Genomic DNA, 23,775 nt, shown 5'->3' with positions numbered 1-23,775 from the left:
AATTCTTTCCTGGTATCCCACATGGATAGCAGAGGTCCAAGTACTTGAACTATCTTTGGATGCCTTCCCAGGTGCAATAGCAGGAAGCTAGATTGTAAGTAGAACAGCTGGAGTCAAACTGGTACTTCAAAATGGGATGCTGGTGTCACGAGCAGTGGCTTAATCTGGTGGGTTACAACTCTGCTCCCTTCCCAGTTGTTGAAGCAAAGAGTTGATTGAATATGCAATAAGTGGCTGGTGTTGTGCAGCGGGTTAAGATGCTGCTTAGGATACATACCCACATACCATATCAGAGTGCCTAAGACCGAGTTCCACTTCCACTTCAGATCCAGCTTCCTGCTAATGTGCACCCCAGAAGGAAAAAGATGATGGTTTAAGTATGGGTCCCTGCTACCCAAGTTGGAGACCTGATGGATTTCCTTGTCCCTGAGTTTGGCCTGGCCTATTCCTAGCTGTTGTGGACATTTGGGGAGTGAAGCAGCAGATGAAACTTCTCTCTCTCCTTCTGTCACTCTGCCTTTAAAATAAATAAATCTTTAAATATGAAAGTCACTAGACTCAATTAAATTTCTAAAATATAAGAATCATAAGCCGGCGCCGTGGCTCAATAGGCTAATCCTCCACCTTGCGGCGCCGGCACACCGGGTTCTAGTCCCGGTTGGGGCGCCGGATTCTGTCCCGGTTGCCCCTCTTCCAGGCCAGCTCTCTGCTATGGCCAGGGAGTGCAGTGGAGGATGGCCCAGGTGCTTGGGCCCTGCACCCCATGGGAGACCAGGAAAAGCACCTGGCTCCTGGCTCCTGCCAGGATCAGCGCGGTGCGCCCGCTGCAGCGGCGGCCATTGGAGGGTGAACCAGCGGCAAAAGGAAGACCTTTCTCTCTCTGTCTCTCTCTCACTGTCCACTCTGCCTGTCAAAAAAAAAAAAAAAAAAAAAAAAAAAAAAAAAAAAAAAAAAGAATCATTAAGAGTACTTCTCAGCAATTAAAACTATAGATGGGGCTGGCTCTGTGACTCAGTGAGTTAAAGCCCCAGACTGCAGCACCGGCGTCCCATATTGGTGCTGGTTCCAGTCCCGGCTGCTCCACTTCTGATCCTGCTCTCTCCTGTGGCCTGGGAAAGCAGTAGAAGATGGTCCAAGTCCTTGGGCCCCGGCACCCATGTGGGAGACCTGGAAGAAGTTCCTGGCTCCTAACTTTGGATCAGTTTAGCTCTGGCTGTTGTGGTCATCTGGGTAGTGAACCTCTGGCTCTACCTCTTTCTCTAACTCTGTCTTGCAAAGAAATAAATCTTAAAAAAACTATAGGTGCCTAATATCCAAGAAGAGATATATCCCAAGTATTTTTATAGAAGCAGGTATTTACATGGACTGGAGTAAAAGAAATTCTACCAGAGCAGAATCTACTGGAGGTAGAGACACACACACACACACACACACAGAGAGAAAGAGAGAGAGAGAGAGAGAGAGAGAGAGAGGTCTTCCATGCATGATTCACATCCCAAATGGCCGCAATGGCCAGAGCTGAGCTGATCCAAAGCCAGGAGATTCTTCCTGGTCTTCCATGTGGGTGCAGAGGCCCAAGGACTTGGCCATCTTCTACTCCTTTCCCAGGTGCATTAGCAGGGAGCTGGATAGGAAGTGGAGCAGCTGGGACTCAAACTGGCACCCATATGGGAATGGTGGTACTACAGGCTGGAACTTAAACACTGTGACACAGTGCTGGCCCCCATAATGCATGAGTTTTATATTGCATGATGTAGTAGTCAACTTTTCGTTACTTTAACTAAAATACTTCAGAGGACCTTTTGGAAAGGAAAAGGTTTATTTTGGTTTACAGTTTAGAAGTTCACAGTTTAAGATTGAGTTACTCTACTTAGGAGAACTGGATGAAGCTCCTGGCTCCTGGTTTTGGCCTGGTCCAGTCCTGTCTACTGTGGCCCTCTGGGGAGGGAACCAGATGGAAGGTCTCTATATCTCTCCCTCTCTGTAACTCTGACTTTCAAAAAAAAAAAAATCCTTAAAAGAAAAAAAGATTGGTGTCACTGTTAGTCTGGTATCTGGTGGAGGCTGGCAGTGGTGGAGAGTGAGCAGATTAATGATAATATGGTGAGCCAGAAAACAGAGAGAGATGCAAGACCCAGTTTATGTAAGTAACCATCTTAAGGGAATCATGTTCTGAGGGAACGTTCCACCAGGCTCATATATTAGGTCATAATTAGATCAAGCCTCTACCTTTGATCCATTGGCTGTTAGCATAAAAGACTTCAGGAATGACATATCCTCATGAGATTCAAAAATAATCTCAATTCCTTCTAAACTGTCCACATCATATAAACCACCTGCCCTTTAGTCAATGCCCCACATTTAAATAGTTTTAGTAGATGGTCTTGGGGCTAGTGTTTGGGATCTGCTTTCGTAGGAGTGCCTGGTTCCAGCCAATATACGCCTGGAAAACAGTAGATGATCCCTTAGGTGCTTGGATCCCTGCTACTCATGAGAGAGACCTCTTTGTATTCTGGGCTTCAGCCTGGGCTAGCCCTGGCTGTTGGGACTATTTGAGGAGTGAACTAGTAGATGGAATATCTCTATCTTTCTGTCTCTCTCTCCTACAAATAAAATGAAAATAAATAAAAATTCAATTAAAAAGTTATTTACTTGTTTAACAGTTTTCTTATGTAAATGAATAACACACATGACCTGGATCAGTCTGAGAAACCTGCCTTCATTTTTCCAGGTAGAGTTGATCATCTTCAAGGCAGTTTCTGGACTTTGAAATATATATATATATATATATATATATATATATATATATTTAAATATATATATATTTAAACATTTTTACAGTAGAATGTATTTCAGTTACTATTATTTTTAGGTTACTGTAGTTCACTATAATTTGTTGTAATTACAAATATAGTTGACTGTATTATAGCCGTTCTTGCTGCCATATCTTAATAAGTAAAAGTTTATTTTTTGAAAGGCAGAGTGACAGAGAAGGAGCTTTTTTTTTTTTAAGGTTTGTTTGTTTTATTCAGAAGGCAGAGTTACAGAGAGAGAGGGAGAGACAGAGACTGAGAGATCTTCTGTTCACTAGTTTACTCCCCCGATGGCTGCTATAGCTGGAGCTCAGCCAGGCTGAAGTCAGGAGCTAGGAGCTTCTTCCCGGTCTCCCACTTGGGTGCATGGGCCCAAGCTCCTGGACCATCTTCTTTTGCTTTCCCTGGCCTTTAGCAAGGAAATAGATTGAAGTGGAGCAGCCAGGACTTGAACTGGCACCCATGTGGTATGTAGTGCCGCAGAGGCTTAACCTACATTGCCACAGTGCTGGCTTCAGAGGTTTTGTTTTTTGTTTGTTTTTAAAGATTGATTTATTTGCTTGAAAGGCAGAGTTGCAGAGAGAGAGAAAAAGAAAAAAAAAAAAACACAGAGGAAGAGAGAGAAAGAGATCTTCCATCTGCTGCTTTACTCCCCAATGGCTGTAACAGCTGGGGTGGGCCAGACTAAAGCCAGAAGCCTGGAACTCCATCTGGATATTCCACATAGGTGGCAGGGGCCCAAACTCTTGGTCCATCTTCTACTGCTTTTCAGGTGTGTTAGCAAGGAGCTGGGTTGGAAATGGAGCAGTGAGGACTCGAATCAGCACCCATATGGGATGACAGCCACTTGTAGGTGGTGGCTTAACCTGCTGAACCATGACAGAGATCCTTGAAAAAGATTTATCTGCTGGTTCACTCCACAATTGATCACAACCTCTGGGGCTAGGCCAGACTGAAATCAGAAGCCAGGAGCCAGGAGCTCCATCCTGGTCTCCCATGTGGGTAGCAGGGGCCCAAGTACTTGAACCATCTTCTGCTGTTCTCTCAGGTGCATTAGTAGGAAGCTGGATCAGGAGCAAAGCAACCAAGTACTTGGGCCATTTTCTGCCGCTTTTCCAGGTTCATTAGCAGGAAGGCAGATGAGAAGCAGAGCAGCCAGACTTGAACTGGCACCCCAATTTGGTATGCCAGTATTGAAAGCTGCAGCATAAACTACACTGGCATGCTGGCCCCAGGTTTTATATTTTTATATGAGGTATACTTATATAATTTGGATATGTGTTATCTTTTAAGTAAGTTTATTATAGAACATTTACTATTTATGTAATTTCTATGGCAAAATTATATCATGAATGATAGCATAGTAATCTTTGTTGGTGATTGCAAGGACAATTTGAATTTAGATAGTTTTCTGCATCTTAATAGTATTTTTCTTCTTAAATCTTTCTTAAAATAGGAGTATTTTCTGCATTGCGTGCTGTTCCCCAAAAGGAAGGATTCCTGGGATTGTATAAAGGAAATGGTGCCATGATGATTCGAATCTTTCCCTATGGCGCAATCCAGTTCATGGCATTTGAGCATTATAAAACAGTGGGTGAACTTTTCTGTTTCTGTCTCTTTCTTTCTTTCTTTTTTTTTTTTAAATATGATGCTGATTTACCAGGCATCTCCTCTGAACTTTAAAGATACTTTGAATAAATGAATAAAGTAATGGCTTCGTTAAGGAGTAAGATTTGAAGGAGCTTAAATTTTTAGTATAGTTTGGGTTTTAGAGTTACTTATTCCAAAATCGTTAGTCATTCGTGAGTAAATGTTTTTTGTTCATGCTTAGGAAAAAAAGACAAAATATATTTCAATAAGATAAAGATAAATACATAAAATATAAATTTTTTTAAGATTTATTTGAAAGTCAGAGTTACACAGTAACAGAAGGAGAGGCAGAGAGAGAGGTCTTCCATCCACTAGTTCACTCCCCAAATGACCACAATGGCCGGAGTTGGGTCAGTAGAAAGCCAGGAGCCAGGAGTTTCTTTTTTTTCTTTCTTTCTTTTTTTTTTTTTTTTTTTTTGACAGGCAGAGTGGACAGTGAGAGAGAGAGAGACAGAGATAAAGGTCTTCCTTTTGCCGTTGGTTCACCCTCCAATGGCCACCGCGGCCGGCGCGCTGCGGCCGGCGCACCGCGCTGATCTGATGGCAGGAGCCAGGAGCCAGGTGCTTTTCCTGGTCTCCCATGGGGTGCAGGGCCCAAGCACCTGGGCCATCCTCCACTGCACTCCCTGGCCACAGCAGAGAGCTGGCCTGGAAGAGGGGCAACCGGGACAGAATCCGGCGCCCCGACCAGGACTAGAACCCGGCGTGCCGGTGCCGCTAGACAGAGGATTAGCCTAGTGAGCCGCGGCGCCGGCTGAGCCAGGAGTTTCTTTCTTCAGATCTCCTATGCAGATGCAGGGGCCCAAGGACTCTGACCATCTTCTACTGCTTTCCCAGGCCACAGCAGAGAGCTGGATTGGAAGTGGAGCAACCGGGACTCGAACTGGTGCCCATTTGGCATGCTGGCACTGCAGGTGGCAGCTTTACCTGCCATGCACAGTACTGGCCCCTCAATTGCTTTTATTATTTTTTTAAATATTTATTTATTTATTTGAAAAGCAGAGTCACAGAGAGGCTCTAGAGGTAGAGAGGGAGAGAGAAGTCTTCCATGTGCTGGTTCACTCCCCCAGATGGCTGCACTGCCCAGAGCTGAGCCAATTTGAAGCCAGGAGCTTTTTCTGGGTCTCCCACGCGGGTGCAGGGGCCAAAAGACTTGGGCCATCCTCCACTGCTTTTCAAGGCTGTAGCAGAGAGCTGGGTCGGAAGTGGAGCAGCTGAGACTTGAACTGGTGCCCATATGGGATGCCGGCGCTTCAGGTAGTGTCTTTACCCTGTGACACCACAGCACCAGCCCCTCAACTGCTTTTTTTTTTTTTTTTTTTTTTTTTTTTTTTTTTTGACAGAGTGGACAGTGAGAGAGAGAGACAGAGAGAAAGGTCTAACTTTTGCCGTTGGTTCACCCCCCAGTGGCCGCTGCAGCCGGCACGCTGCGGCCGGCGCATCGCGCTGATCTGAAGCCATGAGCCAGGTGCTTCCTCGTGGTCTCTCATGTGGGTGCAGGGCCCAAGCACCTGGGCCATCCTCCACTGCACTCCTGGGCCACAGCAGAGAGCTGTGCTGGAAGAGGAGCTACCAGGACAGAATCCAGCGCCCCGACCGGGACTAGAACCCGGTGTGCCGGCGCCGCAGGCGCAGGATTAGCCTATTGAACTGTGGCGCCGGCCCCTCAACTGCTTTTTAATACTCCTTGTTTCTCAATTTTAGGAAAGGAACACTGTGTCTTTTGTTTTGCTTATTATTATTATTTTTGAAAGGCAGAGTAGACAGTGGGAGAGAGAGAGACAGAGAGAAAGGTCTTCCTTTTGCTGTTGGTTCACCCTCCAATGGCCGCCGCGGCCGGTGCACTGCGGCCGGCGCATCGCGCTGATCCGAAGCCAGGAGCTAGGTGCTTCTCCTGGTCTCCCATGGGGTGCAGGGCCCAAGCCCTTGGGCCATCCTCCACTGCACTCCCTGGCCACAGCAGAGAGCTGGCCTGGAAGAGGGGCAATCGGGACAGAATCCGGCACCCCGACCGGGACAAGAACCTGGTGTGCCGGCGCCGCTAGGCGGAGGATTAGCCTATTGAGCCGCGGCGCCGGCCTTGTTTTGCTTATTAAATGAAATTGTGAGATCATATTGTAAAAGTATATTTTGGAGTAATATAATAGCTATTCCTAACCAACTTATTAAGTTTCCTTCTGTTCCTGAGTGAGTTTATCCCCTCAAACATTATCTTTTTTCTTTTTAAAGATTCTTTTTTTTTTTTTTTTTTTTTAATTTAAAGAGAGAGACCAACAGAGGGAGTGACAGAGGAAGATTGAGAGAGAAAGATCTTCATGTGCTGGTTCACTCCCCAAATGCCTTTTAACAGCTTGAGCTGAGCCAGGCTGAAGCTAGGAGCCAGCAGCTTTACCTGGGTGTTCCACATGGGTGGCAAGAAGCCAACTACTTGGGCTATCTTCTGTGGCCTTTCTAGGGGTAGTTTCAGTAAGCTGTGTCAGAAGCAGTATATCCCGATCTCAGAGCTGCACTCTCATGTGGGATGCAGGTGTTGTAAGCCAGGGCTTAACCCACTGTGCCAAAACACCTGCCCCTCTGACATTATCTTAACACAAGAACTAGGAACTGTAAGTTTCAAAGGGTGTCTTAAGAATGAAACCTAAATGATAGGGGTGTGAACAGCTTTTAAAGCTAGGCATTAAGAGTTGATGCCATTAGTATATCAAGACTTCGTTGTTGCATTCCTGTAGTAGCATCTTACTCCTACTATGCCCACTCACAACCTTTCAGGTTTGTGCTCAGTAATATATAGTATTATGTATTTCCTATTTTACAGTTCTAAGCTAGATTGCTTGTGCAAAAGGACAAAGAATAGAATGGTGACAACAGAGGAAAGACCTTGTTCGGATGTAATACAATACTGCCCAGATTTGTATAATTGTGCTCATTTCGTTAACTTTATTAAGTTGCTTTTTACTAGTCTAGCAACCCTTTTGAAGTTAGTCATCATTATTAAACAGTGAACGGGCAGCATTTAAAAAATACCTTGTTTAATTCAGTGTTTTCGATTTCTAGTTAATTACTACAAAGCTGGGAGTTTCTGGTCATGTGCACAGATTACTGGCTGGATCTATGGCAGGTAAGAGGAATAGGTATATTTTGCTTCTGACATTGATTTTATTTTATTTTTTTCAGATTTATTTTATTTATTAGAAAATCAGAGTTAAAGAGAGAGAAGGTGAGAAGGAGAGACAGAGATCTACTATCTGCTGGTTCATTCCCTAAGTGGTTGCAGTGGCCAGGCTGAAGCCAGGAGCTTTATTCTGATCTCCAACACGGGTTTGGGGGCCCAAGGACTTGGGTCATCCTCTACTGCTTTCCGAGGCCATTAGCAGGGAGCTGGATCAGAAGTGGAGCAGCTGGAACTCAAACTGGTGCCCATGTGGTATTCAGTGTTGCAGGCAGCAGCTTAACCTGTTCTACCACATTGCCAGCCCCTCTGACATTGATTTTCTATGGAAATACTTAATTTGGTTTAGGTAATATGTGTGACATTGACTACATAGCACGCCACACATTTGTTATCTTTCTGTTCTTAGTCATACTTGTACAAGAAATCATTAATATCCCAACTTAAAAAGTATTTTACAGTGGATCGTAAGGAATAGTCTAAATATATGGCTATATGAAAAGCATACAGTGCTTTTGACAATTCTACTTGTGGAAATTTGTCTTTTTTCTCTGAGAAAATTTTCTTTAGATTTATTTATTTGAAAGATAGAGTGACAACATGAGGGACAGACAGAAAGAACGTGATCTTCCGTCTCTTGGTTCATTCCCCAGATGGCCTCAACAGTTAGGGCTGAGTCAAGCCGAGCCAGGAGCCTGGAGCTCCATCCAGATCCCCCACATGAGTGGCAGGGGCACAAGGACTTGGCCATCTTCCACTGCTTTCCCAGGCACATGAGTAGGAAGCTGGATCAGCAGCAAAGCAGGCAGGACTTGAGCTGTCACTCATACGGGATGCAGTGCTTTAGCCTGCTGTGCCACAGTGCTTGCCCTTGCCAAATTATTGTTTACATTTAAGTTTCTACTTTGTTTTTAGGTATGACTGCAGTTATCTGTACATACCCTCTTGATATGGTGAGAGTACGCCTAGCATTCCAGGTGAAAGGAGAACATACTTATAAAGGAATTATTCATGCATTCAAAACAATTTATGCAAAGGTATATATTATGTTTGCTTTTCTCATTTATAACATGTCATTTTATATTTAGGAAAATATTCTAAATTTTTTTCTAAGTGATTATTCTCTTAGTTATAACTATTGATATTGATAATAATTATGAAAATGTATCTTTGTGTTTCGGAGGGTGGTTTCCAGAATATTGATTTCATGATAATGTGTACATTTGTTCTTTGATGTTTATCATAATGAACATAGTGTAATCTCACTTCAAATTTTCCTTCACTTGAAAGGAAGGTGGTTTCCTTGGATTTTACAGAGGTCTCATGCCTACCTTATTAGGAATGGCTCCATATGCAGGTATGTTTCAAATTGAGCAGAATTGTAATTGTGTGTACATTTAAAGAATGTCACCAGTTTTCTTCTGAAATGGTTACATGAAAAGATGCTATCTGAGCCGGCGCCGTGGCTCAATAGGCTAATCCTCCACCTTGCGGCGCCGGCACACCGGGTTCGAGTCCCGGTTGGGGCGCCGGATTCTGTCCCGGTTGCCCCTCTTCCAGGCCAGCTCTCTGCTATGGCCAGGGAGTGCAGTGGAGGATGGCCCAGGTGCTTGGGCCCTGCACCCCATGGGAGACCAGGAAAAGCACCTGGCTCCTGGCTCCTGCCAGGATCAGCGCGGTGCGCCGGCTGCAGCGGCGGCCATTGGAGGGTGAACCAACGGCAAAAAGGAAGACCTTTCTCTCTCTGTCTCTCTCTCACTGTCCACTCTGCCTGTCAAAAAAAAAAAAAAAAAAAAAAAAAAGAAAAGAAAAGATGCTATCTGGAAAGTACTTTTACTCAAGAAATTTTGAAAATTATGGTCTGTATGTGGTCAATAATATATATGTGAATATAACTATTAACATATAATGAATAGAAATACACTTTTACATATTTTCCTTCATATATGAGCCAGTTGTGGTGTTGCGTTTATACATACTCAGGTTAGATGAATGCTAAGGATTCAGTATTTTTGAGTGTGTTAATTAGAAATAAGAATTAAGAAGTGTATTTTTCCTCAAACAGGAAAAAGATTTTCCTATAAATAGTGAATATTTTCATAATGTGAAGTTAGGAAATAAAGAAAAATATAAACAAAAAAAATAAGGATTCTTATCATCCTGCAGTCAGTCTCCATGGATATCTTGTTTACATTCCTGTTTTTTTTAACTATTCATTTTGAGATAATTTTGAATATACATCCATTTATAAAAAATAATACAGAGGAGATTGGATTAAGATTGCGGAGCAGGGAGGGAGCTTACTGCTCTAATCCACGAAAAGATAGTTTAAAAAAGTGGAAAGAGTGCAGTCTCAGGGAAGAGTTAGAGAAAACAGCAGAAGAAACTACACAAATTAGAGGGACACAGTGCACCTACACGGAGGACGTGGACATGCACAACTCAGGACCCCAGCAGCCAAGAGCCTCCACACCAGTGTTGGAGAATGAGGTGAGACCAAGCCACTGGTGAAAAAGCTGCAGGAAGAGCCTAGAGAGAATCTGGCTTGGAGCCCCATGAAGGATAGTGTACCTGCCAAACTAGAGGAGAAAACACAAACGGGGGCACGTTTCTCTCTCCCCAGTCAACCTGCAACAACATCCTGTAACAAGCTTATAACAGGCACCACTTTGGACATATATAACAGCTGTGTCAGTTTATGTCTACACCCAGCAACCAGCCAAGCAGAGACTCCTGAGTCTGGGTGCTCATGACTGTGGCTTTGTTTTTGTTGTATAAGATTGCTGTAGCTATTTGAGGTCTTTTGTGTTTCCGTATAAATTTCAGCATCATTTTTTCTATATCTGAGAAGAATGTCTTTGGTATTTTGATTGGTATCACATTGAATCTGTAAATTGCTTTTGGAAGAATGGACATTTTTGATGACGCTGTTTCTTCCAATCCATGAACATGGATGATTTTTCCATTTTTTTGAATCTTCTTCTATTACTTTCTTTAATGTTTTCTAATTCTCATCATAGAGATCTTCGACATGCTTGGGTAAATTTATTCCAAGGTATTTGATTTTTTTTGTAGCTATTGTGAATAGGATTGATCTTAGAAGTTCTTTCTCAGCTGTGGTATTGTCTGTGTATACAAAGGCTGTTGGTTTTTGTGTACTGATTTTATATCCTTCTACTTTACCAAACTCTTCTGTGAGTTCCAGTAGTCTCTTCGTGGAGTTTTTTGGATCTCAAGACATACTACAAGGCAGTTATAATCAAAGCAGCCTGATAGTGCTACAAAAACAAATGGATAGACCAATGGAACAGAATGGGGATGCTAGAAATCAATCCAAGCATCTACAACCAATTTATTTGGCCAAGGAGCTAAAACCAATCCCTGGAGCAAGGACAGTCTCTTCAATAAATGTTGCTGGGAAAACTGGATTTCCACATGCAGAAGTATGAAGTAGGACTCCTAACTTACACCTTACAAAAATCCATTCAAAATGGATTAAAGACCTAAATCTATGACCTGATACCATCAGATTATTAGAGAATGTTAGGGAAACGCTGCAAGACATTGGCACAGGCAAAGAGTTCTTGAAAAAAAAAAAAAAACCCAGAGGTACAGGCAATAAAAGCCAAAATTGACAAATTTTTTGGATTCCACCAAATTGAGAAGCTTCTGTATGGCTAAATTAACACTCAGGAAAGTTAAGAGGCAACTGACAGAATACAGGGAATTATTTGCAAACTATGCAACTGATAAAAGATTAATAACCAGAATCTACAAAGAGATCAATAAATGCCACAACAACAAAACAAACAACCCAGTTAAGAAATGGGCAAAGGACTTAAACAAACATTTTTCAGAGGAGGAAATCCAAATGGCCAATAGACACATGAAAAAAGTTTGGGATCACTAGAAATGCAAATCAAAACCACAATGACGTTTCACCAACCCCAGTTAGAGTGGCTTAAAATAAATCAACAAACAACAAATGCTGGCCAGGATGTGGGGAAACAGGTACCCTAATCCACTGTTTATGGGAATGTAAACTGGTACAGCCACTATGGAAGAGAGTATGGAGATACCTCAGAAATCTGATTATAGCCCTGCCATATGACCTAGCCATTCCACTCCTGGGAATTTACCCAAGGGAAATGAAATTAGCAAATAAAGGAGTTATCTGACCCCCATGTTTATTTCAGCTCTATTCACAATAGCTAAGACATGGAATCAACCTAAATGTCCATCAACTGAAGACTGGGTAAAGAAACTATGTGATATATACACTATGGAATACTACAAAGTGGTAGAAAAAATGAAACCTGATCATTTGCAACAAAATGGAGATATCTGAAAAACATCACATTTAGTGAAATAAACCAGTCCTAAAGGGACAAATATCATATGTCCTCCCTGATATGTGATAAAAGAGCACCTAGAAGGAAATCTGTAGAAGGGAAATTGACACTTTGAGAAACAATTACTTGAACAGCCCTTGTCTCAGCTGTTTATAAACTTTTTTTTTCTTTTTCATACTATTTGTTGAATTCCCTTCTTAACATAGAGTTAATCATATGTGAATAAGAGAGGGAGAAGAAAGTTTGTAATTGTAAAATAGCATAGTTCTGCATACATTCCCTCATATGTCTAAGGATACTGTTTAAAAACTTGCCATGGGACCCCAAATCCCATTAAGCTGGGTGGTAAAAATGCCATCTTAAGTGTTAAAGTGATCGTATAGATAGGATTAAGTGTTAAAGGGATCATATAAATAAGATCAAATGTTTGGCAATAATAATAAATAGAGTTAAAGGAGAGAATGCTCCAACATGGAGAGCAGTCCATACAGCAGACTCATAGAATGACAATTGCTTTAAATAGCACTCTGACCTCAGAACAGCCCTTAAGACATTCTGGCCTGGTTGAAAAGCCCATGAGAGAATTTCAGGCATGGAAAGCCAAGACACTGCAGCAAAAAATGTCCTACATGAAGGATCTCTGTGAGTGAGATTCCAGTGGAAAGAAGCAGCCATCAAAGAAGGATGTGCTTGTCCCTGAAGGGAGGAGAAAACTTCCACTTTGCTTAAGGCCTTGTGTAAATACTAACAGAAATTGTGCATTCAAAAGGCTCCCATAGCCTTTGCAGCTCATGTCAAGAGCCTTGGGTGATTATTGATGTCATACATAAGATTGTTAATTGTTAAATTAACAATAGGAGTCACTGTGCTCTTACTTACCATGCAGAACCTCTGTCCTCAATGAGTTGTATTATGAGAGTTAACTGTAAAACTTGTTCTCAAACAGTTTTTCCTTTTGTGTGTGTGTGCGAACTTAGTATAGAGTTGGTCTTCTGTGTATAAAGTTAATTGAAAATGAATCTTAATGGAGAATGGGAATGGGAGAGGGAGGAGGGGGTTGGGTGGGAGTGGGGGTGGGAGGGTGGGTTTGGTGGGAAAAATCACTATATTCCTAAAGTTGTACTTATGAAATTTATACTCATTAAATTAAAGGTTTATTTGGGGAGAAAATAATAATACAGAGATTCCCTTATACCGTTTACCCAGTTTCTGCAGTAATAATGTCTTCCAAAACTGTAGTACAAACTCACAACAAGGATACTGACATGAATATAGTTAAGATACAAGATAGGTCCATCACCCAAGCATGCATCCTGCTGACTGTCACAGGCACTTCCTCCCCATCCCCTTCCCTAACTCTTGGCAAGTGCTGATCTGTTTTTTCAGTTCTATATATAATGCTTCACTTCAAGAGTTTATATAAATGGGCCGGCGCCGCAGCTCATTTGGATAATTCTCCGCCTGCGGCACCGGCACCCTAGGTTCTAGTCCCTGTTGGGGCGCCAGATTCTGTCCCGGTTGCTCCTCTTCCAGTCCAGTTCTCTGATGTGGCCCGGGAAGGCAGTGGAGGATGACCCAAGTCCTTGGCCCTGCACCTGCATGGAAGACCAGGAAGAGGCACCTGGCTCCTGGCTTCGGATTGGTGCAGTGCGCTGGCTGCAGCACGCCGGCCACAGCAGCCATTTGGGGGGTGAACCAACGGGAAAGGAAGACCTTTCTCTCTGTCTCTCTCTCTCACTGTCTAACTCTGCCTGTCAAAAAAAAAAAAAAAAAAAAGTTTATATAAATGGTATCATACAGTATGTGACCTTTGGGGGATTGGCTCTTTTTCCACTCACCATTAAGCCCCGAGGATTCATCCATGTAGTTTATGTCAATGGTTTGTTCTTTTTTTATTGCTTAGTTTTTTCTGTGGGATGGGAGTATCAATACTTTTTTTTTGTTTGTTTCTCAGATTCATTATATTTCAAAGATTTATCCATGTTGTGTATAACCATTCATTTATTTCTCCAGTGGTCATCTGGTTAAAGAGTTTATTTCTGGAGGATATATCTAGGACCAGAATTTCTGAGTCTTAAGTCATGTATACTGAGTTTTATCAAATGAGATCAAAATAATTGAAAATGGTTGTATCTTTTATATTTCCACCAGCAGTGGCTAAAAAATCCCATTGATATTTATTACATGAGTTTTAAAAAATATTTATTTATTTGAGAGAGTTACAGATAGTGAAAGGGAGAGACAGTGAGAGGGGTCTTCCATCCTCTGGTTCACTCCAGATGGTTCCAGTGGCCGGAGCTGGGCTGTTCCAAAGTGAGGAACCAGGAGCTTCTTCTGGGTCTTCCATGTGAGTGCAGGAGCCCAAGTGCCTGGGTTCTCTTCCACTGCTTTCTAAGGCAATAGCAAGGAGCTGGATCAGAAGAGGAGCAGCTGGGAGTAGAACTGGTACCATCTGGGATACCTGTGCCACAGGTGGAGAATTAACCCACTGTGCCAAAGTACCGGCCCCAAATGAGTTTTAAATATTTGTGATTTTTAAATTTGGTATGAAAAGTAATTTATGGGGTAGATGTATGGCTTAGCTGTTAGGTTAGGACACCTGTGCCCCCACGTTGGAATACCTAGGTTTGATTCTCAGCTTTGGCTCCTGACTTTAGCTTCTTTCTGAGATGGAACCTAGGAGACAGATGATGGCACAAGTAGGTGGGTTCTTGCTACTCATCTGGGGGAATAGGATTGAGTTTCTGTGTCCTGTCTCCCAGCTTTGCCCTACCCTTCTGGCCAGTTTGGTTATTTGGAGTGTGAAACAGCAGATGGGAACTCCATTTCTCTGTTTCTGTCTTTCTCTGTCTCTCAAGTAAATATATTTTTTTTAAAAAGATTACAATGGGGATTGGGGTTGTGGCACAATAAGTCAAGTCACTGCCTGCAGCACTGGCATTCCATGTTGGAGCATTGGTTTACGTCCTGCCTGTGCCGCTGCTGATCCAACTCTCTGCTGATGTGCCTGGGAAAGTCATGGATATTGGCCTAAGTACTGGGCCCTTCCCACATTGGAGACCCAGGTAGAGCTCCAGGCTCCTGGCTTTGGCTTGGACCAGTCCTGGCCATTTTGGCCAATTGGAGAGTGAACCAGCAGATGGAACATATAAAGATCTCTCTTTCTCTCTACTCCCTTCAAATAAATAAATAAATAAATAAATGTTTAAAAAGGTGGGGGGAGGGGATGGCACAGCATTGTTGTGTGGCAGGTAAACCTACCACATGCAATGCCGGCATCCCATATGTGCACCAGTTCAAGTCCCAGCTGCTCCACTTCTTATCCAGCACGCTGCTAATGCACTTGGGAAAGCAGCAGCAGATGACCCAAGTCCTTATGCCCATGCACTCACTAGGGAGACTTGGGTGAAGCTCTTGGCTCCTGGCTTCAGCTTGGCCCTGCTTCAGCCCTTTCCTCTGTTTGAGGCATGAACTAGTGGATGGAAGATCTCTCTATTTCTCCCTCTCCTCTGACCCCCCCCCCTTAACTCTTTCATAAATTTTTTGAAGATTATTTATTTATTTATTTATTTGACAGGTAGAGTTACAGAGAGAGAGAGAGAGAGAAAGGTCTTCCTTCTGTTGGTTCACTCCCCTAATGGCTGCTACGGCTGGCACTGCGCCGATCCAAAGCCAGGAGCCAGGTGCTTCCTCCCAGTCTCCCATGTGGGTGCAAGGCCCAAGCACTTGGGCCATCCTCCACTGCACTCCCAGGCCACAGCAGAGAGCTGGCCTGGAAGAGGAGCAACTGGGACTAGAACCCAATGCCCATATGGGGTGCTGGCACTGCAGGCGGAGGATTAACCAAGTTAGTCATGGTGCCGGGCCCTCCTGTAACTCTTTCAAATAAATAAAAAAGAAATCTTAAAAAAAGAAAAGATGATGCTGGAGCTGAACAATTTGTATTAAGTAAAAATGTAAGTGGGCCGGTGCTACGATATAGTGGGTAAAAGCCGCTGCCTGCAGTTCCGGCATCCCATATGGGCACTAGTTCAAGTCCCAGCTGCTCTACCTCTGATCCAGCTCCCTGTTAGTGCACCTGGGAAAGCAGCAGAAGATTATTGTCCTTAGGCCTCTGTACCTACATGGCAGACCAGGGAAAAGCTCCTGGCTGCTGGTTCCTGGCTTAGGATCAGCCTTGCTTGTAATGGCCATTGCAGCCATTTGGGGAGTGAACCAGTGGATGGAAGACCCCTCTCACTGTCTCTCCCTCTCACTATGGATGGAAGATCTCTCTCTCTCTATCTGCTTTTGCTTCTCTGGATTTTTCTTTTTCTTTTTTTTTTCTTTTTTTTTTTTTTTTTGACAGGCAGAGTGGACAGTGAGAGAGAGAGACAGAGAGAAAGGTCTTCCTTTGCCATTGGTTCACCCTCCAATGGCCGCTGCGGCCGGCGCACCGCGCTGATCCGATGGCAGGAGCCAGGTGCTTCTCCTGGTTTCCCATGGGGTGCAGGGCCCAAGCACTTGGGCCATCCTCCACTGCACTCCCGGGCCACAGCAGAGAGCTGGCCTGGAAGAGGGGCAACCGGGACAGAATCCGGCGCCCCGACTGGGACTAGAACCCGGTGTGCCGGCGCCACAAGGCGGAGGATTAGCCTAGTGAGCCACGGCGCCGGCCTTGCTTTTGCTTCTCTGTAACTTTACCTTTCAAATAAATAAATGAATCTTAAAAAAAAAAATTTATGAGGTCTTATTTTCTATTTCCCTGATTACGAATGGGGTTGAACAACTTTTGATATTTTTATTTTCCAGTTTATATATATATATATTTAAGATTTAATATATATTATATATATATATTAAGATTTATTTATTCCTTTGAAAGTCAGTGTTAGTGGGGCTGGCACTGTGGCTCAGTGAGTTAACGCCCTGGCCTGAAGCCCTGGCATCTCATATGGGCACCAGTTCAGCTCTTGGCTGCTCCACTTCTGATCCAGTTCTCTGCTGTGGCCTGGGAAGGCAGTGGAAGATGTCCCAAGTCCTTGGGCCCCTGCACCCACATGGGAGACCAGGAAGAGGCTCCTGGCTCCTGGCTTTGGATCAGTGCAGCTCCGGTCGTTGCAGCCAATTGGGGAGTGGACCATCGGATGGAAGACCTCTCTTTCTTTCGCTCTCTCTCTCTCTCTCTCTCTCTCTGCCTCTCCTCCCTCTGTGTAACTCTGACTTTCAAATAAATAAATAAAGCTTAAAAAAAAAAAAAGTCAGTGTTAGAAAGGCAGAGACAGAGAGAGAGTGAGAGACAGATCTTGTTCATTCCCCAAGGCCTAAACCACGTTGAATCCAGGAGCCAGGAGCTTCTGGGTCTCTCATGTGGGTGCAGGGGGGTCAAACACCTGGGCCATATTCTGCTGCTATCCCAGGCACATTTGCAGGGAGCTGGATCAGAAATGGAACAGCTGGGACTCAAAAAGCCATATGGGATGCCAGCGCCACAGATGGCAGCTTTGTCCTCTATGTGACAGTTCTGGCCTGGAGATACATTTCTTTTTCTGTGAATTTTATATGTGTTTGACCTAGTTTCCTATTCAGTAGCCTTTCTGTTATTGATTTATATTAATTCCTTATATAATTTGATTACAATCTCTTGTTACTTACATATGTTGGAGATTTTCCTTTGTTTGTTATTTGACTTTTTGATGTCTTTGTGGTTTCATTAATTAACAGAGAAATTCTACTTCCCTTTTTTGGTAACAGCTTTATTGAGATACAGTTTACATATCATAAAATTTACCCATGTAAGTGTACAATTTGATTTTTTAATTGATTTATTTATTTACTTGAAAGGCAGAGAGGCAGAGAGAGAGAGAAAGAGAGAGAGAGAGAGAGAGAGAGAGAGCTTCCATTGCTGGCTCACTCCTCATATGACTGCAACAGCTGGGACTAGGGGCCAGGTTGAAGCCAGATGGCAGGAACTCCATCCAGGTTACCCATGTGGGAGGCAGGGGTATTTTGCTGCTTTCCAGGCTCATCAGCAGGGAGCTGTATTGGAAACAGAGTAGATGGGACTCAAGCACTCCAATTTGTAGTACAGGCATCCAAAATTCTGGCTTGGCTTTACACTGCTCCACAATGCCCACCCCTATTTTTTCATTTCTTTTGGTTTTATACTTAGGAATGTTATTGCTGAATTAAATGGTCACTATGGTTAATATTTTTAGGAAACACCAACCCCTTTCCCTAGTGTCAAAACCTTTTTCTAGTGATACTGTCATTTTAAATTCCAGTTAGCAATATATGAGAATTCCAAGTTCTCCATGTCTTTGCTGACACTTGTTATCTGTCTTTTGGTTATGCCACTGGACATGAAGTATATCTTGTGGTTTTGAACTTCATTCCCTTTTTAATTGCTGAGTAGTATTTCATTGTATGGGCATACTATATTTGTTTATCTATTCTGATGATGGACATTTGGATTATTTACAATTTAGGGATGTTTTGAATAAAGTTGCAATAAACATTCTTATAAAATTCTTTTTGTGGGTATATATTTTTATATCTTTTGGGCAAATACTGGAGTAGAATTGTGGTGATGGAATAAGTATATGTTTAACTTAATGGGGAACTTCCAAACTGCTTTCCAGATAGTTCTGTCTGCCTGCTATGTATGAGATATGTAGTTCTTCCACACTTCCCTACCTTTTGCTATTATTACTAAAAATTTTTACCTTTTCTAGTAATTCAGAAATTCAAATTTCTGTGAACTTATCAATATATTCTTTTATGGATAGTGTTCTTTGTGTTTGAATACATTTTATTTTTTAAGATTTATTTATTTATTATTTATTTGAAAATCAGAATTACACAGAGAGAGAAGGATAGGCAGAGAGAGAGAGAGAGAGAGGTCTTCCATCTGCTGGTTCACTCCCCAGTTGGCCATAATCGCTGGAGCTGCGCCAATCAGGAGCCAGGAGCTTCCTCTGGGTCTCCCACGTGGGTGCAGGGGCCCAAGCACTTGGGCCATCTTCCACTGCTTTCCCAGGCCATAGCAGAAAGCTGGATGGGAAGTGGAGCAGGTGGAACTTGGACCAGCGCCTATATGGGATGCTGGCACTGCAGGCAGCGGTTTTGCCTGCTACACCACAGCGCCAGCCCCTGAAATACATTTTCTTCAAACGCATTTTAAAGTTTAGCATTTTATCTTTAAGCCCCTAATTTTCTGGAAACTTTTTTTTATCTTTCTTAAGGAAAACTACTAGACTTGTACCATTCATTAACTAGTCTGTCCTTTCCCCAGTGTTCTGCTGTGCTACTTAAAAAAGTGCAGTGCAGTTTTGTCATGAATCTTTATATTTGATTGGACAAATCCTGCTCCCTTATGTTTCTTTTTTCAGGAATGTCAAGACTGTAGGTATTTCTGCATCCATGAATGTTTTAGAATTACCTTTTGATGTTGTACAAAAGCCCTTTTTGGCATTTTGAATTTCAGACAAGTCATATATATATAACTATATATATATATATATAGTTCAGTATATTTGTAGATACTGTTAGGTTTTTTGTGTGTCCTTTAGATAATTAGACTGCTTGATTTAATTTTATATGATTTTTTTTCCTGATCATTTTCTATTTACTTATAGCCAGTCACCATGTTACTTGTAGGTGTTTTGGGTGGGTTTTCTATATAGACAGTCACATCCTGTACAAATAATAATGTTTTTATTACTTCCATTCCAGTCCTTATTTTGTTGTGTTTGTGTCTTATCTTACTGATACTACGTAAGGACCTACAGTGAAGCAATTAATAGAAATAATGATAATTAGCATTTTGGCTCATGGTTGATCTTCAGAGGAATGTTTCCAATACTTCTTTATTTAGCATAATGTCTGATTTAGTTTTTAGCATATACTGTTTATCTGCCCAAGGAAATTCTCATAAGAATTTTTGTTTGAATTTGTATTGAATTTTATCAGATTCCATTTTCTGTAGTTACTGAGATGATCATGAGTTTTCTGTTTTAATCTGTTAATATGATGAGTGATATTAATAGGTATTCTAATGTTAAATGATTTTGAAATCAACCCAAGCTATGCATATAATGATTTTTTTAATATCCAGCTGGATTCACTTTGTTAAATGTTTTTAGAAGGTTTACCTGCATATGTCTCAAGTTGAAGAGACCATTCAGATTTTCTCTTTATGATAGTCATTTTTTGTAATTCATATCTCTTTTTACCCCTTTAACCTTGAATGTTTTATATTAGCTCCAAATTTTTTGGTAAATGGCTTTCCTTATTTATTCATTTCTTTTTATAAGTGCTTTATCTGTTGTCATCCTTTTTTTCATTTTTGTTTTATTATCAATTTTTGCAAAGGATCAAATTGTTCATTTCTCATTTTCTTGATTTTTCTTCTTCATTCCTTCTTTCAGCTCATTCTTTTGGTTTCTTACTTGGGTATGTACTTCATTAATTTTCAACCTTTCTTCCCCCTAATTTAAGCACTTTTTCTAGATACTGCTTCAGCTGCACTCTATAGGTTGGTTATTTTATTTAGTTTTACTGAATCTTTGGAAAATTTCAAATGTACTTAAAAGTGCAAACAGTGATGCAATGAGTCACCATTTACCTACTATATAACATCAACAATGGCCAATTTTGTTTCCTTTATTCCTCTAATTACTTCATCTGTCTCCATCCTAAACTGTTTTAAAGTAAATTCACTTGATTACTTCTACCACAATATTTTCATATTTAGTTCTCTATCCTTCTTTAAAAGCTATAACCAGGGGCCGGCGCTGTGGCTAGCGGGTAAAGCTGCCGCCTGTAGTGCTGGCATCCCATATGGGTGCCGTTTTGAGTCCTGGCTGCTCCACTTCCAATCCAGCTCTCTTCTGTGGCCTGGGAAAGCAGTAGAAGATGGCCCGAGTCCTTGGGTGCCTGCACCCACATGGGAGGCCTGGAAGAAGCTCCTGGCTCCTGGCTTCTGATTGATGTAGTCCGCCCATTGCAGCCAATTGGGGCATGAACCAGTGGATGGAAGATCTCTCTCTCTCTGCCTCTTCTCTCTCTGTGTAACTCTGACTTTCAAGTAAATAAATAAATCTTTTTTTTAAAAGCTATAACCATATACTATTATGAAGCTAAAATTTTCTTTATATCATTTATACTGTCATGGTTCAAATTTTCTCATCTCATAATGAGTTTTTGGCCAGATCCAAGTTAGTATCTACCCGGTTTTTTTTATTATTATTTTTTTAAAAAAATTTTTGACAGAGTTATAGACAGTGAGAGAGACAGACAGAAAGGTCTTCCTTCTGTTGGTTCACTCCCTAAATGGCTGCCATGGCTGGCGCTGCGTCGATCCGAAGCCAGGAGCCAAGTGCTTCTTCCTGGTCTCCCATGCGGGTGCAGGGGCCCAAGCATTGGGCCATCCTCCACTGCCCTCCCAGGCCACAGCAGAGAGCTGGACTGGAAGAGGAGCAACTGGGACTAGAACCCGGTGTCCATATGGGATGCTGGCGCTGCGGGTGGAGGATTAACCAAGTGATCACAGTGCTGGCCTCATTTTTTTTTAATTCTTTTATTTTCTGCCTTTTTTTTCCTTGTTTTTTATGTTTTGGATGTTTCTTTTGTAATAATATCATGGAGCTACCCACTTTTAAAAATCCAATCTGAAAAATCTTTTGATTTTCATTTAGTCCACTTAAATGTTTGTTGTGATTGTTGGTTTATTGGAGCTTATTTCTGTATCTTACTATTTGATTTCTACGTGTTACATTTATTTTATCTTTCTTTTTATGACTTTCTAATCTTATTTATTTATTTTTCTGAATTCTTCTTCCCCTACTCTTTCATAAATATTTATTTATTTGCTTTGTCCTATGCCTGGTGCTTTTTAATTAAAATCTCCTTGCTTGTTCTTAATCTCTGAGTACTCTAGAGGTCTAAATTGGGAATTGTTTTTTCTAGAGTATTCATTCTGTTCAGCTTCTGCCGGGAGCTCCTCTTGGGAACTGTGCTGACTTAGGTAGGCCCAGTGGCAGGGTCCATCTCAGTGCTCCTGCTGCTACTGCATCTGTGTGTAGAGTCCTTCCAACTTAGTGTCACGGGACACAGCTCCCATTCAGGCCTCAGCTTATATTTTTGGGAGGTGATGGTACTAGAGTGATTCCTGGAGACCTTCTTATCCTTTGTGTAAGGCTGGATGTAAATGCAATTATTCTTCAATGGCAAAGTCATTCAGACTCCTTAGACTCCCATTATGCTGGAAGCAGGACTCTCAGATCTGCTGTATTTTCCTTACTCTTCTTAGAGTTTTTACAATATATTTATTGCATAGTAATAGGAGGTTATATAGTTTCTTTCCCCAATTCCCAACTATTTTTCAGTTTTATATATTCTTCACAAACATTTTTATTGTGTCATGTTACACTGAATGCCATTCCATAGCATGAAGATATTTAAATTTTTTCTCTAGTAATGTTTAATTGGCTACTAATTTCCTTATCATGGGACTGCTGTTGTGGCACAGCAGGTTAAGCCTCTGGTTGTGATGCCATCATCCTATATTGGAGCTCTAGTTCAAGTCCTGGCTCCTTCACTTCCAATCTAGCTTCCTGCTAATGTGTCTGGGAAGGCAGTGGAAGATGGCCCAAGGCCTTGGGTCCCTAATATACACGTGGGAGACCAGACCACAGTTCCAGCTCCTACCTTCAGGCTGGCCCAACCCTGGCTGTTGAGACATTTTGGAAAGTGAGACACCAAATAGAAACTCTCTGTCTCTCTGTCTCTGTCTCTCTGTCTCACTACCTCTGTGCTCTTGTACCTTTCAAATAAGTAAATAAATGAATCTTTAAGTGAAATAAAAACAAAATGAATTTATGTAAGTCTAGGGTAGGCATTTGGCCTATCTGTTGAGATGTCTGCTTCCTATCCCAGACTGCTGGGTTTGATATCTACCTGTACCTACTGGCTGTGAACCCTGGGATGTGAAGGCTGAAGTGGTTGCATCCCTGCCACCCATGTAGGAGACTAAAATTGAGTTCCTGACTTCCAGCTTTGGCCTGTCCCGACTTCAATTGTTCTGGTCCTTTGAGGAGTGAACTAGCAGATGGGGATTCTCTCTTTGTCTAACTCTCAAATAAAGATAAAAATAAGTTAAAAAATAAAAAAGAAATGATTAAATGGGCTGGTGTTGTGGCACAGTGAGTTAAACCACTGCCTGTCATGCTGGCATCCCATATGAGCGCCGGTTCAAGACCTTGCTGACCTGCTTCCAACCAAGATCCCTGCTAATATACCTGGGAAGGCAGCTGAAGATGTCCCAAGTGCTTGGACCCCTGCCATCCACTTGGGAGACCCAGATGAATTTCCTGGTTCCTGGGTTCAACTTGGCACAACCCCTTCTATTGAGGACATTTGAGGAGTAAAGTAGTCTATAGAAAACCAATTAATCAACTTCTCTGTGTAATTGCCTTTCAAATAAATCTTTTCAAAAAGATTTAAGTTATTAGACTTCACAAATATAGAAGTATATGAATATTCTGAGGCTGGTGCTGTGGTGTAGCAGGTAAAGCTGCTGCCCATAGTGCCAACATCCCATATGTGTGGTGGTTTGCATCCCGGCTGCTCTACTTCTGATCCAGCTCCCTGCTAATGCACCTGGGAAGGCAGTGGAAGATGGTCCAAGTCCTTGGGCCCCTGTACCTATGTGGGAGACCTAGAAGAAGCTCCTGGCTCCTGGCTTCAAATCAGCCCAGTTCTGGCCATTAAGGCCATCTGGGGAGTGAACCAGCAGTTAAAGATCTCTCTC

General features: G+C 42.2%; 1 protein-coding gene across 1 annotated transcript in view; it reads left to right on the top strand.

Moving 5' to 3' along the window:
- Positions 1-23,775, top strand: part of SLC25A16 (solute carrier family 25 member 16) — a 64,611-nt gene that overhangs the window by 28,942 nt on the left and 11,894 nt on the right. The window contains exons 3-6 of the mRNA XM_002718453.5: positions 4,270-4,403; positions 7,518-7,581; positions 8,548-8,669; positions 8,923-8,989. Of these exons, the coding sequence (XP_002718499.1) occupies positions 4,270-4,403; positions 7,518-7,581; positions 8,548-8,669; positions 8,923-8,989 (387 nt within the window). The remainder of the gene's footprint in view (positions 1-4,269; positions 4,404-7,517; positions 7,582-8,547; positions 8,670-8,922; positions 8,990-23,775) is intronic.

The sequence above is a fragment of the Oryctolagus cuniculus genome, chromosome 15 (genome assembly GCF_964237555.1).
Source record: "Oryctolagus cuniculus chromosome 15, mOryCun1.1, whole genome shotgun sequence".
Taxonomy (NCBI): domain Eukaryota; kingdom Metazoa; phylum Chordata; class Mammalia; order Lagomorpha; family Leporidae; genus Oryctolagus; species Oryctolagus cuniculus.
Note: the sequence above shows the minus strand (reverse complement) of the source record. Positions and strands in the feature narration are given on the sequence as shown.